This window comes from Sarcophilus harrisii, chromosome 4 (assembly GCF_902635505.1).
Source record: "Sarcophilus harrisii chromosome 4, mSarHar1.11, whole genome shotgun sequence".
Taxonomy (NCBI): domain Eukaryota; kingdom Metazoa; phylum Chordata; class Mammalia; order Dasyuromorphia; family Dasyuridae; genus Sarcophilus; species Sarcophilus harrisii.
The window spans coordinates 190,288,822-190,302,998 of NC_045429.1; the positions used below are offsets into that span (position 1 = coordinate 190,288,822).

The following is a 14,177-nucleotide window of genomic DNA, read 5'->3' on the forward strand; positions in this document are numbered from 1 at the left end:
TGTGACGTGTGAATGTATAATGGAATATATATTACTATGCTGTCAGAAGCAAGATGAAAAAATATAAAGTGATATAAAGTCAGAGCCAAAAAACAATATACACAATTTTGATAATATAAATGTAAAAAAAGTAATATCCACAAAACATTTCTTTAAAAAGGTTGCAAAATTATGGAAGACTGGACTGGAAAGAAGAGATAGAAGAAACCTTTGCTTACTTCTCCCATTATCTTTTAAGATATGAGATGTTGACAGACATGAAATATGGTATAAAACTTTAATAATACTTGATGTTTAAATTAAGTCTTGCTGATAGTCTATTATTTAAAAAAAATCATTATAAAAAATTCCTGTCTGCCAGGGAGAAATAGAAGGGATACAGGAAAAAATTTTAGGCAATAAAAAAAGATATCAATAAAAAAATTTTAAAAATAATTTCCATGATGCAAACTGGTTAAAATCTTTCTGAAAAGCTGGGTAACAATTCACAATACTATAAAATTGATCATACCTTTTGATCCCATGATGCCATAATCAAAAGTATGCTCCCAAATAATTTAAAATAAATGAATGGAAAAAGGCAAAGAGAATAAGCATTTATATAGCACCTACTATGTGCCAATCACTATGCTAAGTGTTTTTGCAATATTATTTAATTCTCACAAAAAAGGTGGGGGTAGATGCTATTATTATCCCCATTTTATAGTTAAGGAAAATGAGGCAGGAAATGTTTAAATAACTGAACCAAGATCAAACAGCTAATAAGTGTCTGAAGCTAGATTTGTCATGTCTTCCTGACTCCAGGCCACATTATTTACTGATTGTACCCATGAACTGTTCTCCACACAAATACAGTTGGAGCTATATTACTGGATAAGTAGTTGTAGTACATGTAAATGTATCACATTACAATGGCAAATGAGGGATAAATAGAAATGTAGAAATCCAAAAATCAAAAAATGTAGAACTAGAAAGACTCTCTATCTCTCAAAAATTAATTTATTTTTAATACACATTGCTTTAATGAATCAGATTGGGAGAGGAAAATCAGAACAAAAAGAAAAACCATGGGAGAGGGGGAAAAAAAAAAGTGAACATAGCATGTATTGATTTACATTTAATCTCCATAGATTCTTTTTTCTAAATTGGAGTTTTCTTTGCAAAGAGACTGGAAGGATTTACCATTTCCTTCTCCAGCTCATTTTACAAATGAAGAAATGAGGCAAACAAGGCAAAGTGACTGGCTCAAGGTCAAAAATCAACAAATGTAGAACTAGAGGGACAAATATATATACTCTATTCACTGTGCTACCTAGTTGCCCTATATTACACAATACCTGTTACTTATATGTGGATGTTTAACCAATGATCAAAAGGGGGTTTAGAGGAAATGGCTTATATTATCATCTATTGTGTACTTTTGATTGCAAATGGTTTTGAAAGTGGTGCTCAATAATTAGTGATGCTAACAATTTTTTTTTTTTTTGAGAAAAGAAATACTTTACTATTTTTTAACCAAAGTTGCCTCTAGCTACTTACTTCCTGTGTGGGATAGTAGTATGATGTAACAGAAAGAAAACAAAAGCTAGAAGAAACCAGTCCTGATTTCTGAAAGTTAGTTTGGAAATAATTCTTTATGTGAGTTTGAGGAAGACATTTATTCTTGGTTCTGTCATCTGTAAAATGGGGTATTAGAAGAAAATTAGATAGATAATACAAAGAATCTTTGTTAACATGTGAATGTAAAAACCTATGTATGTGTGAAAAGGTAGCAGGGGTCTTCAAACTACGGCCTGTGGGCCAGATGCGGCAGGTGAGGACGATTATCCCCCTCACCCAGGACTATGAAGTTTCTTTATTTAAAGGCCCACAAAACAAAGTTTTTGTTTTTAATATACTCCGTCCCTCCAATAGTCTGAGGGACAGTGAACTGGCCCCCTATTTAAAAAGTTTGAGGACCCCTGGACTATAAGGGGTTATTATTTTCATAGGCCATAGTCATAATAACTCCTGAAGTTTTTAACTTCAAGCTGATTCTTAACATAGCTATAAATATAAAAAGACATCCAAGATTTTAATCTGTCAAAACTGTTTTCTTCTACAGAGTCCACAACCTCTGAAAATTTTGACTTTGCTCAGGAAATCTTGTGATGATCAGTCATATGATATGATCCAGATCAAAAGTCAAATTACTTCCACATTATTTTCAATCACACCACTAAGATTTCCCCATGTTACCTTAATAAGGAAATGTTTTACTTCTTATATTTAGCATCTTTTCCTTAAAAAAGGAAAAAAGAGAAAATATTTCCCCCGGTATGATTGCCATACTGAACTGACAAAATCTGAATGCCATATAAATATTTACAATTTCTTTGTTTATCTCTTCCAAGGAAGAGTCTTCAAGGTATCTTATCCTTCTTTGGCCAATTAGTTTCTCTTTTATTGTAGTTGCCACTGCCTAGCTAAGCCAAAAGATATAGATTATAGCTTCTTGGACCACAATTATTCCTACATGCAGTAAACAGAGTAGCCTACTTTGGCACAGGTTGCTTTATGCAAATATTTTGTAAACATATGAGCAATAAAGAAAAATATTAATCACTTAAATATTGATTTGTTACATTCCAGATGAAGGTACTAGAAAATTCTACAGTTAGTTTTTTCCCCCAAAAAGTACATCGTGGGGAGTATAGAACAGTTGGGAAGACAAATAAGATTGTCTTAGTTTTCTAGTTTCCGAAAGACATAAAATGCCAAGATCTCCAGTCATGATATGTTTCAGGTTCTGAGAAAACAACCTCTTTGGAGTCAGGTTCTGGAGCCAAAAATAAAAGTATTTCTTATTATTGCCTTTTCCCCATCCATCACAGGGAACAGACAAGAAGTCCTGGCAAGAAGTCATCTATATACCTTGCCTAGAGGTTTGACTCTGAATCAAGAAGAAAATGAATTGCAGGTGTTTCACCTGACAGAGCAAGAACAAACACATTCATGGGGTAAAGCTCTCATTTAGATGCTAATGTTCTTCTAAGCTTCTTTACTTTGAGAGTATTGTCAATCTAGAACCCGTAGCTCTGCATTAAATGATACAAGGTAATAGAGCTATGGCTTCCTAACCTAGACTCAAATCACAAAGCAAGAGTCATATATGTGCTATTTTGTGTGTGTGTGTGTGTGTGTGTGTGTGTGTGTGTGTGTGTGTGTGTGTGTGTGTTAGCACCTATCTCCCAGAATTGCTGTGAGGAACATATAAAATAATAATTGTAAATAGCTTAGGACAATAGCTGGCACACAGAAGATGCTATATAAATATTAACTATTATTATTATTAAATATGGGAAACTAGAAAAGACAAATATAAATATAAAATGCTATCAGTAGAAAAATAGCATAAAAATTGATAGTTGTATGTTTGAATAGTAAATATTTTGTCAAATGTACATTAATGTTTCTTTCCTCTTTTTTTCTGATCCAGACCTGCCATTACATTTATAACTTACCCAAGATTATACAACCAGTATATATGAGTCTAACAATAAAGTCAATTTTGAGGTTTTAATCTTAGAATTCATAAAACAAAAAAATCTCAATAATATCATAATTAGAAGAGTTCTCAAAGATCATGTCTAGTGTAAGCCATAGATAAACAATTCTTTCTACATCATTCTCAACAAGTGTTGAAATTATCTAGTGAGGGGGAAATTTTAACTTATATTTGATTTCATTATTTGCTTATAACGTGATATCTGTCTATTTATTTGCTTATAATATGATATTTGTAAAAAGCATTTAGCACTTTAGTACATAGACTATAATAATGATCATCATATTTAATTGTGCCCCATTCTTTGTGATAAGATTTTGGTATTTTCTTAGTAAAGATATAGGAGTGGTTTTGTCATTTCCTTTTCCAGCTCATTTTACAGATGAGAAAACTGAGGCAAACAGGGTTAAATAGCTTGGGTCAGACAGTTTGTATATCTGAGGCCAGATTTGAACTCTTCCTGACTGCAGGCCCAGCACTGTATCCACTGTGTCAAACAATAATTAAAACACAAGAAAGACCCTAAAAATGTTACAAATAATGAGAAGAAAAGGAAATAGTTCAGAAATTGGAGGATATGAAAGAGAATAGCTGAAGAGGAAAAAGAAGGGACATGGAGAAAGAAAGAAGATATGAAATAGTAGTCAGTCAAAAAGTATCTACTATGCACAGGTACTGTGTTTTTCAACTTTTGTTGTTTTTCAACTACTTTCACCAAATATTTATCTTACATTTAGAGGTGGGGGGAAATATATATTTCCGCCCACACCATTAAATGTAAGATGTAAGTCTAGAAATGTTGAAGAGAGCCTTTTTATTTAAAAAAAAATGCATTGGCTTTTCTTAAATCTGTCCATGGCTCAGTACTTTAAATATACAAAATCTTAGGGATACATTGTAGAAAAAAGTTAAATAAGACTGTGGGTAACAATTATAGCCAAAATTAAATATGCAACCCACAGTAGTTCTCTATGAACTATCATCCCTGTCAAAATAATGATTAAGTGTGGAAAGGACTATGCAAGATATTTTAAGATTAATAAAATAAATTATAAAAACATTTCCTTTACTATGTACCAGGCACTGGGGTAAGCACTTTGCAATTATTATTTCATTTGATCCTCTGATAACCTTAAGAGGTAGATGCTATTATTTATTATTCCCATTTTACAGAAATGGAAATTAAAATGAAGTTTGCCCAGATAACAGAACTAGTAAGTATCTAAAGTCAAATCTGAACTCAAGTCTCCTTAAGCCCAGTCCTCTATCTACTGGGCCATCTAGTTCCTCCTAGATTCACTAGGATCTCCATAACTCAAGGATCATACTGTTTAGCAAAATGGAAGTTAAAGAAAAAAAAAAAAGGTCCTACATATATTGATATAAATACCTGAAATTGGCAGCCCCTTGTCTTGTAGCTAAGAACCAGAAACAAAGTAGATGCCCACTGAAGGAGGATTAGCTAAACAAATTGTGCTACATTATGGCTTCTACTACACATTAAGAAATAAATATGATTAAAAAGAAGCAAATTAAAACAGATTTTTAAAAAGTCAAATTGAATATGGCATAATTACAAAGGGCAATCTTGGCTCCAGAAGAATTGAGAAAATATACCTCCCTCACTCCTTTGCAAAAGTTGAGAACTATGTTTATGGAATATTGTAAATACTATCAGATATAACACTATACCTATATATTGTTTGATTTTTTTCAAACCAATTCCCCACCTTTTTATTCTTTTTTATCATGAATGGTTCCGCTGGGATGGTGGAAGAAGATATTTAAAAATCAAGATGATATAAAGACAAAAATTTTAAAATAATTTATCAGTATTGTGTAAAACATATCACAAAAAAGTCATTGTTTTGTTCATTGGAAGAAATAAAAATTTTTTAAATCTAAATCATATCATAAGTTATTTAAAAAAAAATAAATAAACCCTTAGAATATCTACAATCTTTTGCTAGGAAAGAAAGAGAAGAAGGTAACTATCCACAAATATAGAATGGATGTACCACCCCCAATGGCCATTAGAGGTCTCCCTTGGCCTTCAGAGATGTAACATGTTTTAGAGCCTTCTTTGGTTAAGTGGCTAAAATACTTCTAAGTTCAGGTACTAATATATTAAAATATATTCTAAACAGTTATTAAAAGAGTGTGGACAAAATATTTATTTCAAATGCCTAATAATAGTAATTAAGAGCTTATAAATGACTACTGTATCTTTTGAACTTCATATTACAATAAACTAAGGAAGTTAGGGAAAACCTGAATTTAAATACTGCCTCAGACACCTGTATAAATTGCTCTTTTAGCCTTGTTTTCTTTGTATATAAAGTGGAGAAAATATAGCACCTACCTCCCAGGATTATGAGGATTAAAGGAGATAACATATAAAATACCTAGAGTCTCTATATAAGGGTCAGATATCAAGAAAAAACTGAGAACCATGAAAGCTAAGTAACTTGTCTATTATTAAAACAAGTAGTAAGCAGGGAAATCAGGGGAACTGGCACCCATTTTATCCGGCTCTATAAAGCAGTTTCATAGTGGATAACAGGGATTTTTGTGATTCAAGAACCAAATTAAAATCCAATTAAACAATTGTGTGCTGAGTAACTACAATGTGCAAGCTCTGTGTTTTCAAGGGAATATTCATCAAGTTGAATTAATTCATTCAGGTGAATTTTCATGGAATATATATCAGTAATGAGCCAAGAATTCCTAAGAGTTCTCAACTGACTGGCAACACTACTGGAGGCAGCTCTCACAAGGCAAAAAAGCATAGATTCCACACATGATAACAAGAATTAGGCCAAATAAACTACCCTTCCTTGAAAAATTATCAAGCAAAGAAAACATTTTGCTTCCAAAGTATTCTGAGCTGGGAGAGAAAAAGAGAATGTTGTTTGATCTCTAACTTTTCAGTAAGCTATTTCCTATTTTTACAGAACCTTGGGTTTTTCAAAATATTATTTTAATTGTGGTAGAAAAACAAAATGGCATTTCAACAAATATTAGTCAAAGAAAATTTCATTATTATAAGTAATAGAAAAATAAGATACCTGTAAGTAAACTTTTTTAACACCAGGCACAAAGTCTGCAATTCTGCCAAAGACCAATCGTCCAACTCCTGAAGTGATTCCAATGCACATTAGAGTTACTTCTTTATTTGATTCATCTGCAAATCTCTCTTTTATATGATTCATCTTTAGGTTAAAAAAAGAAAAGAAAAGAAATAAACACCAGTTAACATATTCAGGAAATTCTCCATGTATGGCATTGCACATGTTATTTGTTCACATTGTATTTTCAAGCTGTTATACTCATTGAAATTTTACCTCAGACACTTCTTAGTTGTATGATCCATGGCACATTATTTAACCACTATTTGCCTCAGTTTCCCCATTTATAAAATGGGAATACTCCCAGGGTTATTGTGAGTGAAATAATAAGATGCGTAATATAGTACCTGGCACATATATACATTTTATATGTGTATATATACTATAAGTGCTATATACATTTTAACTATTATAATGTAAACTATTATTGTATGGTGATTTTCCTACAAGCATACACATGAAAGGTAATCTATATGGTATCAAAAGCTGAAGGAAGAAGGAGCAAGATTCATGAATTCCCTTCCCAAGCATTACTGAGGGGATACCTAACTTATTCTCAACCTCACAGAACTCAGAATTGGAAGGAAACTTAATGGATATTCTAACCTAGTGTATACTGGAAGCTTTTCTATATTATACTTAATAAGTAATCACTCAGATTTTGCTTACAAACCTCCAGAGAGGCGTGACCATAATTCCTACTCTAAGGAGTAGCTCTTTTGAGCTCAGGAGCTCTGAACTGTACTGATCTACTACTTAGGTAATTGTAAGTAAATACTTAAACAAAATGGTGGGCCTCCAGGGCAACCAAGTTGCCTAACAAGGGATAAACTGGTTCAGATTAGAATTCAAGCAGATCAAAACTCTCATTCTAATTATTATTAGTGTCATAGCTGGCATGAATACCCAGAAAGAAATAAAGAAAATTAAGGAACCCACTGTCTCCTGTGGCAGCCCATTTTACTTTGAGATAAATGCAAGAATTTAAATGCCTACTACATGTAAGACTATGCTAGGCTCTGGGAAATTCAAGGACAAAAGATCCAATTCCTGTAACTTAAATTCTACTAGAGAAAATAATTTAGAATTTAGAAATTTCTCCTTATATAATGCTAAAATTACTCCAACCATCACATCATTCTGCCTAGTAGGGTTAGAACCTATTTCTTCTTCCAAGATAACCCTTCAGGTAAGACAATTATCATGCATTCCACTAAAGCTTCTCTCCTCTCAAAGCTAATTATCAATCAGTAAACATTATTAAATGCCTACTAGGTGCCAGGCACTGTGCTAAACCCTGGGGACATAGAAAGAAGCAAAACACAGTCCCTGCCCCTCAAGTAGCTTACAGGCTAATGGAGCAGATCACATGCAAATAAATAGATACAAAGCAAACTGGATTAAGGATAACTGGGAAATAATTAACAGAAAGAAGGTATTGGAATTAAAAGGTGTTAGGGAAAGTTTCCAGTAGAAAATGGGATTTTAGTTGGGATTGTAGAAAGCCAGGAAAGTTGCAGATGAAAAGTGAAAATACTCCCATGTGGGACAGTCAGAAAAGTACCTTGTGCCAAAATATGGAGCACCTTGTTCTTGGAATATCCAGGAGGCGGGGTCATCTAAAATTTTCTCAGGGGAAAAGTGGAAAAAGTTTAAGGGGGAAAATGCCTTCAAAGTTTGGCAAGTGGAGGATTACAGCACTAATCTCATTGCTGTATGATGCTAATAATTTAGCAATAAATTGAGGAAAAAAAATCATCTTTTCAGTTGTATGATAGTGTATGATAGGCAAGTCACTTAACTTCCTTTGACTTATTTATCTTACTATGAAGGATATAAGAATCCTTGAATTTAGGACTATAGTGAGGATAAAATGAAATAATCAATATAAAGTACTTCCCACTATGTAAATCTCAAATTATATTAGTCACTTCTATGACCCAGAGACTGTAGGAATCTAATTGTTCTTTTAAAAGTATGGATCCTACTACATGATCAGGAGACTTAGCTAAAGTCTTAATGCCTAATACAAACAGTGGAAAATGTATCATTTATTTAATTCAACCCATCCTAGGTCTAACCGAACCAGGATGGTTCCCAAATGTTTTTGTTTCTGTCAGTTGAAACTAATCAATGGAGTAATTAAGTTTTAAAAACTCATGTTACATTAAAGGTTTGCAAAGTGATTTTCTTTTTGTTGAGCACTTTAGAAGGTTGGATTGTTTTGGAAAACACCCAGTGAAGCATAGTAACAACTCACATTTGTGTGACACTTCAAGGTCTATGAAGGACTTAGATCATGTATTTCTAATTCCATTTTTTCTTTACCCAAACAATCAGGAAGGCATTTTTGTAATTTTGGATTCCAAAGATGTACAAGTCAGACAGATTAAAAGAGTAATACCATAAGTAGGAGGTTTTAGGGAAAGAGAAGTTAGCTCCCTTTGAATTGATTTCAGGTTACAGGGGATTTTTAGTCCTTCCCAAAGTAAATCCAAGCACCCAAAATAGTATTTCAAGAGAATAAATTGAGGTGGAAGGAAGTGAGCTTATCATTATCATCATAATGAACAATTATATTGGGGGAAAAGGAAAGCTCAGAGATGATTAGGAACGATCTCTTGGGATGGATGTAAATGGTAATGGGAGAGAAGACAATTTTTTTTTCACTTTTATTTTTTAAATAATTGACCTTTCCCTCCTAGAGCCTAAAATTCCTCCTGTAGTCCTCCAAACAAAACCAATCAAGACAAAGAAAAAAATTGACTATACCTAATGTATCACACCTGTGAATCACCCTACCTTTACCCCAATCTCTGCAGAGTGGTAGAAGGGAATTCTCTCCTTTGGGACCAAAATTGATATTTGTAATTTTGCAACATTAAATTAGGATATATATTTCTCCTAATGATTTGGATAAAGGCAACTTTATCAAATTTGCAGATGATACAAAAGGAGGAGGGATGGTTAAAGTTTCTAAATCTATTAAGAGATAATGCAGTAGGTTTAAATAGACAGGCTTAACCTTAAGTTAAATACAAGATAAGGGAAGTATTATTAGAGAGCCATTCAAGTTGGGGTTTTTAGATTGAAAGTGTGAGTCAACAGTGAGACAATGCAGCCCAAAAAGCTAATAGTACAATAAGATAGGGAAAAGGGTCAAAGATCACATGGTCACACATGTTTGACTCTGGTAATCTGGAGCAGGACTTCTTAAACTTTTTCCACTTTTCCCCTGAGAAAATTTTAGATGACCCTGCCTCCTGGATATTCCAAGATCAAGGTGCTCCATATTTTGGCACAAGGTACTTTTCTGACTGTCCCACATGGGATTATTTTCCCTTTTCATCTGCACCTTTCCTGGCTTTCTACAATACCAACTAAAATCCCATTTTCTATTGGAAATTTTCCCTAATACTTTTAAATTCCAATACCTTCCTTCTGTTAATTATTTCCCAGTTATCCTTTATCTAGTTTGCTTTATCTATTTATCTGCATGTGATCTGCACCATTAGCCTGTAAGCTACTTGAGGGGCAGGGACAGTATTATTAGCTGGTCATTGGTAGCATAATAAAATTTTTGCCTCTCAATTTGGAAAAAAAAATTTTTTTTAATCTGAAAAAAATAGAAAGTTCTGAGTCCTAGAAATCTCATCTCTCCATGACTAGTCTACTGTCCCTTCAGACAACCAAACCTAGAGCTTACTCCTCTCCCCTGATCTCCATATTTACATTTCCAGCTGCCCACTGAACATTACTACCTGATTTTTCCCGCTGGTACTTTTGGGTCTATCTAATCAGTCTGCACCCGTATTCTACGTCTTTCTCTCTGTCCCTCCCTAACACACCCTGGAAAGGTACCAGCCACTCAGGGGGACAGTCCTAATACTGATTGACTCTGAAGATCTTACCTACTCCCATTTTTCTTACCTGGACTGGTCCATCCCTCCTTAGAAAGCCTGGGGGAGGAGGAGATCCTCCACTCCTAAGGGCTCTTCACATTTGTGCCAGACTTCATGCAGACACCTGATTGACTTACTTTAGACCTATGGCAGCTCAATACTCCAGAACATATTAGTTACAGCCTTAGACAGCAATAGGGATTACAAGCATATACCATCACTGCATCCACTCCAAAATCTTTTCTGTCTCTTTCCATTCCCAGTATTGCTGGCAGTGCCTTTTTCTATTTATACGACCACCACACCAAAACCTTAGCTAATTAAACCTAAACTATTACAATGACAAGTCTTTCTGTCCTTTCCCATTTTTCAGTTATGACTTTTAATGCCATTGGGATCAGTATTCCAAAAATATTTTGACAAAACTAGAATTAAAAAATGACCAGAGCAATGAAATTGCATTCAACAATTCATTGTTGGCAATGAAGGCAACAAAATTCAGGTCACATGTTAATATCAGACTGTCAAAGTTAAAGGGAAAGCTTTTCTTCTTTCTGTTAATAAATCAATAAGCTGTTTGGGGAGGAATGTAGTTGTATATAAATAAAATATCACTTTACCACCCCTCCCCCCAATCAAAAACCAATGGATGGTTCTTTGTCTGCAGAATTCCTAAACTATCTCTATCTAACCTACATTTCTAACCTATGTATTTCACTAGTCTCTAGCCAAATTCATTTACTTATTGGCTTCTAAATATGCTTGTGCTTTCTAACCTCTATGTTTTATTCGTACCTTTTTCCTTACTCATCTGTCATTTTAAATTCTAAACACCTCTTCAGACCTAGACTCCCATGAGTTTTCCCTGACTACTTTTTCCCAGTGATTTCTCACTCTAATTTCTATGATCACTATTTAGTAATTAATCAATCACTTAATGAATTATGATCATTCTCTGGTGGCAACGGTAAACTAAATGGTATCGTTATTTAAATTCTGTGATGATATATTTTTTCTATATAAGCTATCCTATCTTTGTATTTATGATCATGTTAATCACCATCCTATACCTAATCCAAAGGCATTAAATAAGAAACTCCCAAATCACCTTCTAACCTGCAATGTGATTTAATCCACAGGTACCTTCTTTTCTCTTATGTTTTGTCTTTTTAAAATTAAAGCTCCTCCTAAAGTGAAGAGTTCAAATTTGATCTCAGACACTTAATACTTCCATCTTGATTGATAAGAAAGGGAAAATATTATTTGGAGAGAATCATGTCCAGAAGATTACAAAGTATATAAAATTAGAAATAGAAGCAACTTTAGTAATCATCTCATTTTGCAGATAAGGAAACCAAGGCCCTAAAGGCTAAGTGGCTTGTCCAACAATCACATGGCATAAATACCAAAGCTAGGATTTTAATGATGAATATTTTCTGAATCGAGGTCTACTGCTTTTTCCATTACAACACAGTATGGGAAATTGGAGAGTAGCAGCAGTAACTATAGGTTAAATAAAATGTCTGGTGATACAGCATACACTGGAATTGGTCACATAAAAAGAGGCAGCAGAAACAACAGGATGCTATTTCTATCAGTATGTTGATTGTTATCATGGTTTGTGCTATCAAGACAGCCAACAGTTTAATTTAAGTATATCTTGAAAGCTTTTTATGTAAAAAGCATTTTAACTAAAACCTAGAGCAAGAAAACTGTGGCAGTTGCCAACATTGGTACCCAAAACTGAACTATTTCAACTGAATAATAGATTTAGTTACCATTTCAGAGAACATAAGCATCACTGGAAAGGGCTCCAGACAAGCTTTAAATACCTAAAGCAGAGCATGTGGGGTATAATTTTATGTACAAGAGAATTTGTTGGGAATTTGAATCCTAACTCCATTCAATGTGTTAATCCACCTCTGAGAACACTCACAGTATGTATTCTTCTATGTTTTTAATAGACATTCTTCAGTGTTGGCAAGAAAATGAATTGCCATTCATTGCTTTGATGTGATTAGGAGCACCTGGCTGCCAAATTGCTATTTGAAAAATAATTACCCTCCATTAGTGGTTGATTTTTCACCTGCTCCACTTCATAAACTTTGAAAAGGATCTTTCAGTAATGATTCAATTTTACAGGTAAATTTCTACCTTAAGAAAACATGATGAATTGTCAAACAAATTATGTTTAAATGGAAACCGATTGTTGCTCTCCACAAGGAATATATAGACTTGTTTGTTTAAATAAAGTGCTTCAATGTATTAGGTACGTGTGTGTGTGTGTGTGTGTGAATTAAGTAACATATGGAACAAGAGACTCTAGAATGCAAAACCCTAAGACTCTGGACCCTGGGATCTAAGAACAGCTAAAGGTAGAGGCACCAGGAAAGTTAAGTGCTGCTCTACTGAGACTTATGCTACCTTACTCTCCTGACCATCTCTTTTTTTTCATCTCACTTTTCCCCACTGAGATGCTTGCTAGGCAAACATAAAAACTGAACAAAAAGACAGAAAACTCTTAACACATTCAATTTAACAATTAAGCACCTACCATGTGCCTATCTAGTCATTGTAATTATTCTTTTAATGATATTGGTAAAACAACAAATAGATTAAAGCACTTTCACTACATAACACTCTAGGCAGTCAGTCATCAATAACCTACTAACTGCTGGGGATTCAAAGAAAGGCAAAAGGCAATTTCTGCTCTAGGGGAGTTCATAGTCTCTTGGGGGAGACAAAAAGCAAACAACTAGGTCCAAAAAGGCTATCAACACGATAAATTAAAGCTAATCAACAAAGGGTACGAGGGAAGTGTGAGATTCAGAGTTGATGTGATCTTGGCAGGAAAATGAGTGCATGAAAATGATCTCGGAAATTTATCTGTACCTAAAATAAGACCAGATTACTGAACAATCACCAAAAAAAAATATTCAAAACTTTCCCTGAAGCACAGTTAAAACAGACCACTTTTTCCTGTGGTTTTCTTTTGGGGTAAAAGAACATCCTGAGAGAGAGAAAAAGCTACAGAAATACTCTATTTTTAATTCATTAAGGTTTTTGATCATGTCCCACATACAATCTCATTGACAAGCTAGGGAAATCATGATCTTGGCTTTGAGGACCCAATTCAAATAAAGTTAGGGTACAGAATGGCTACCTACCTATTAGAACCAGAACTGAGTAGTTTCTTTACCAGTTTTTTTTTTCAAAACAATGAATTTCAGAACCCCTACTCTGTTTCTTTCTCCAGTTTATAATCAGATGTACAGGTGACACAAAATAAAATATGGTTATTAGAACTCTGGGAGACAAGTATAAAGTACAAACAGCCCATAACCAATTGCATGTAAAAAAGTTTTTGCAAAAATAGGATGAAATTCCATAAAGGGATTTATGGACACAAAATAAAGTTTAAAATGAATGAAAGTTGGTAGGGCATAAATGTAAAAGAAAAAGATCTGAGAATATGATTCACTCTGAAACTGAATAGAACTTTGTCGTCTTCTCTGTTTCTTCTTTCTCCCTTTCTTATACCCAATATCCAGTTGGATATTGTCAAGTCTTATCTGACCTACCTCCACAACATTTCTCCTA

General features: G+C 33.8%; 1 protein-coding gene and 1 long non-coding RNA gene across 2 annotated transcripts in view; one reads left to right on the plus strand and one right to left on the minus strand.

Moving 5' to 3' along the window:
• The window catches only part of SLC16A10 (solute carrier family 16 member 10), a 102,681-nt gene that overhangs the window by 5,602 nt on the left and 82,902 nt on the right, over positions 1–14,177 (minus strand). The window contains exon 4 of the mRNA XM_023503169.2: positions 6,616–6,759. Coding sequence (XP_023358937.2) covers positions 6,616–6,759 — 144 coding nt within the window. The remainder of the gene's footprint in view (positions 1–6,615; positions 6,760–14,177) is intronic.
• On the plus strand, positions 96–13,075 carry LOC116423155. Its single transcript, XR_004233635.1, has 3 exons — positions 96–267; positions 2,874–2,999; positions 12,542–13,075. It is a non-coding gene; the product is annotated as an uncharacterized LOC116423155 (long non-coding RNA).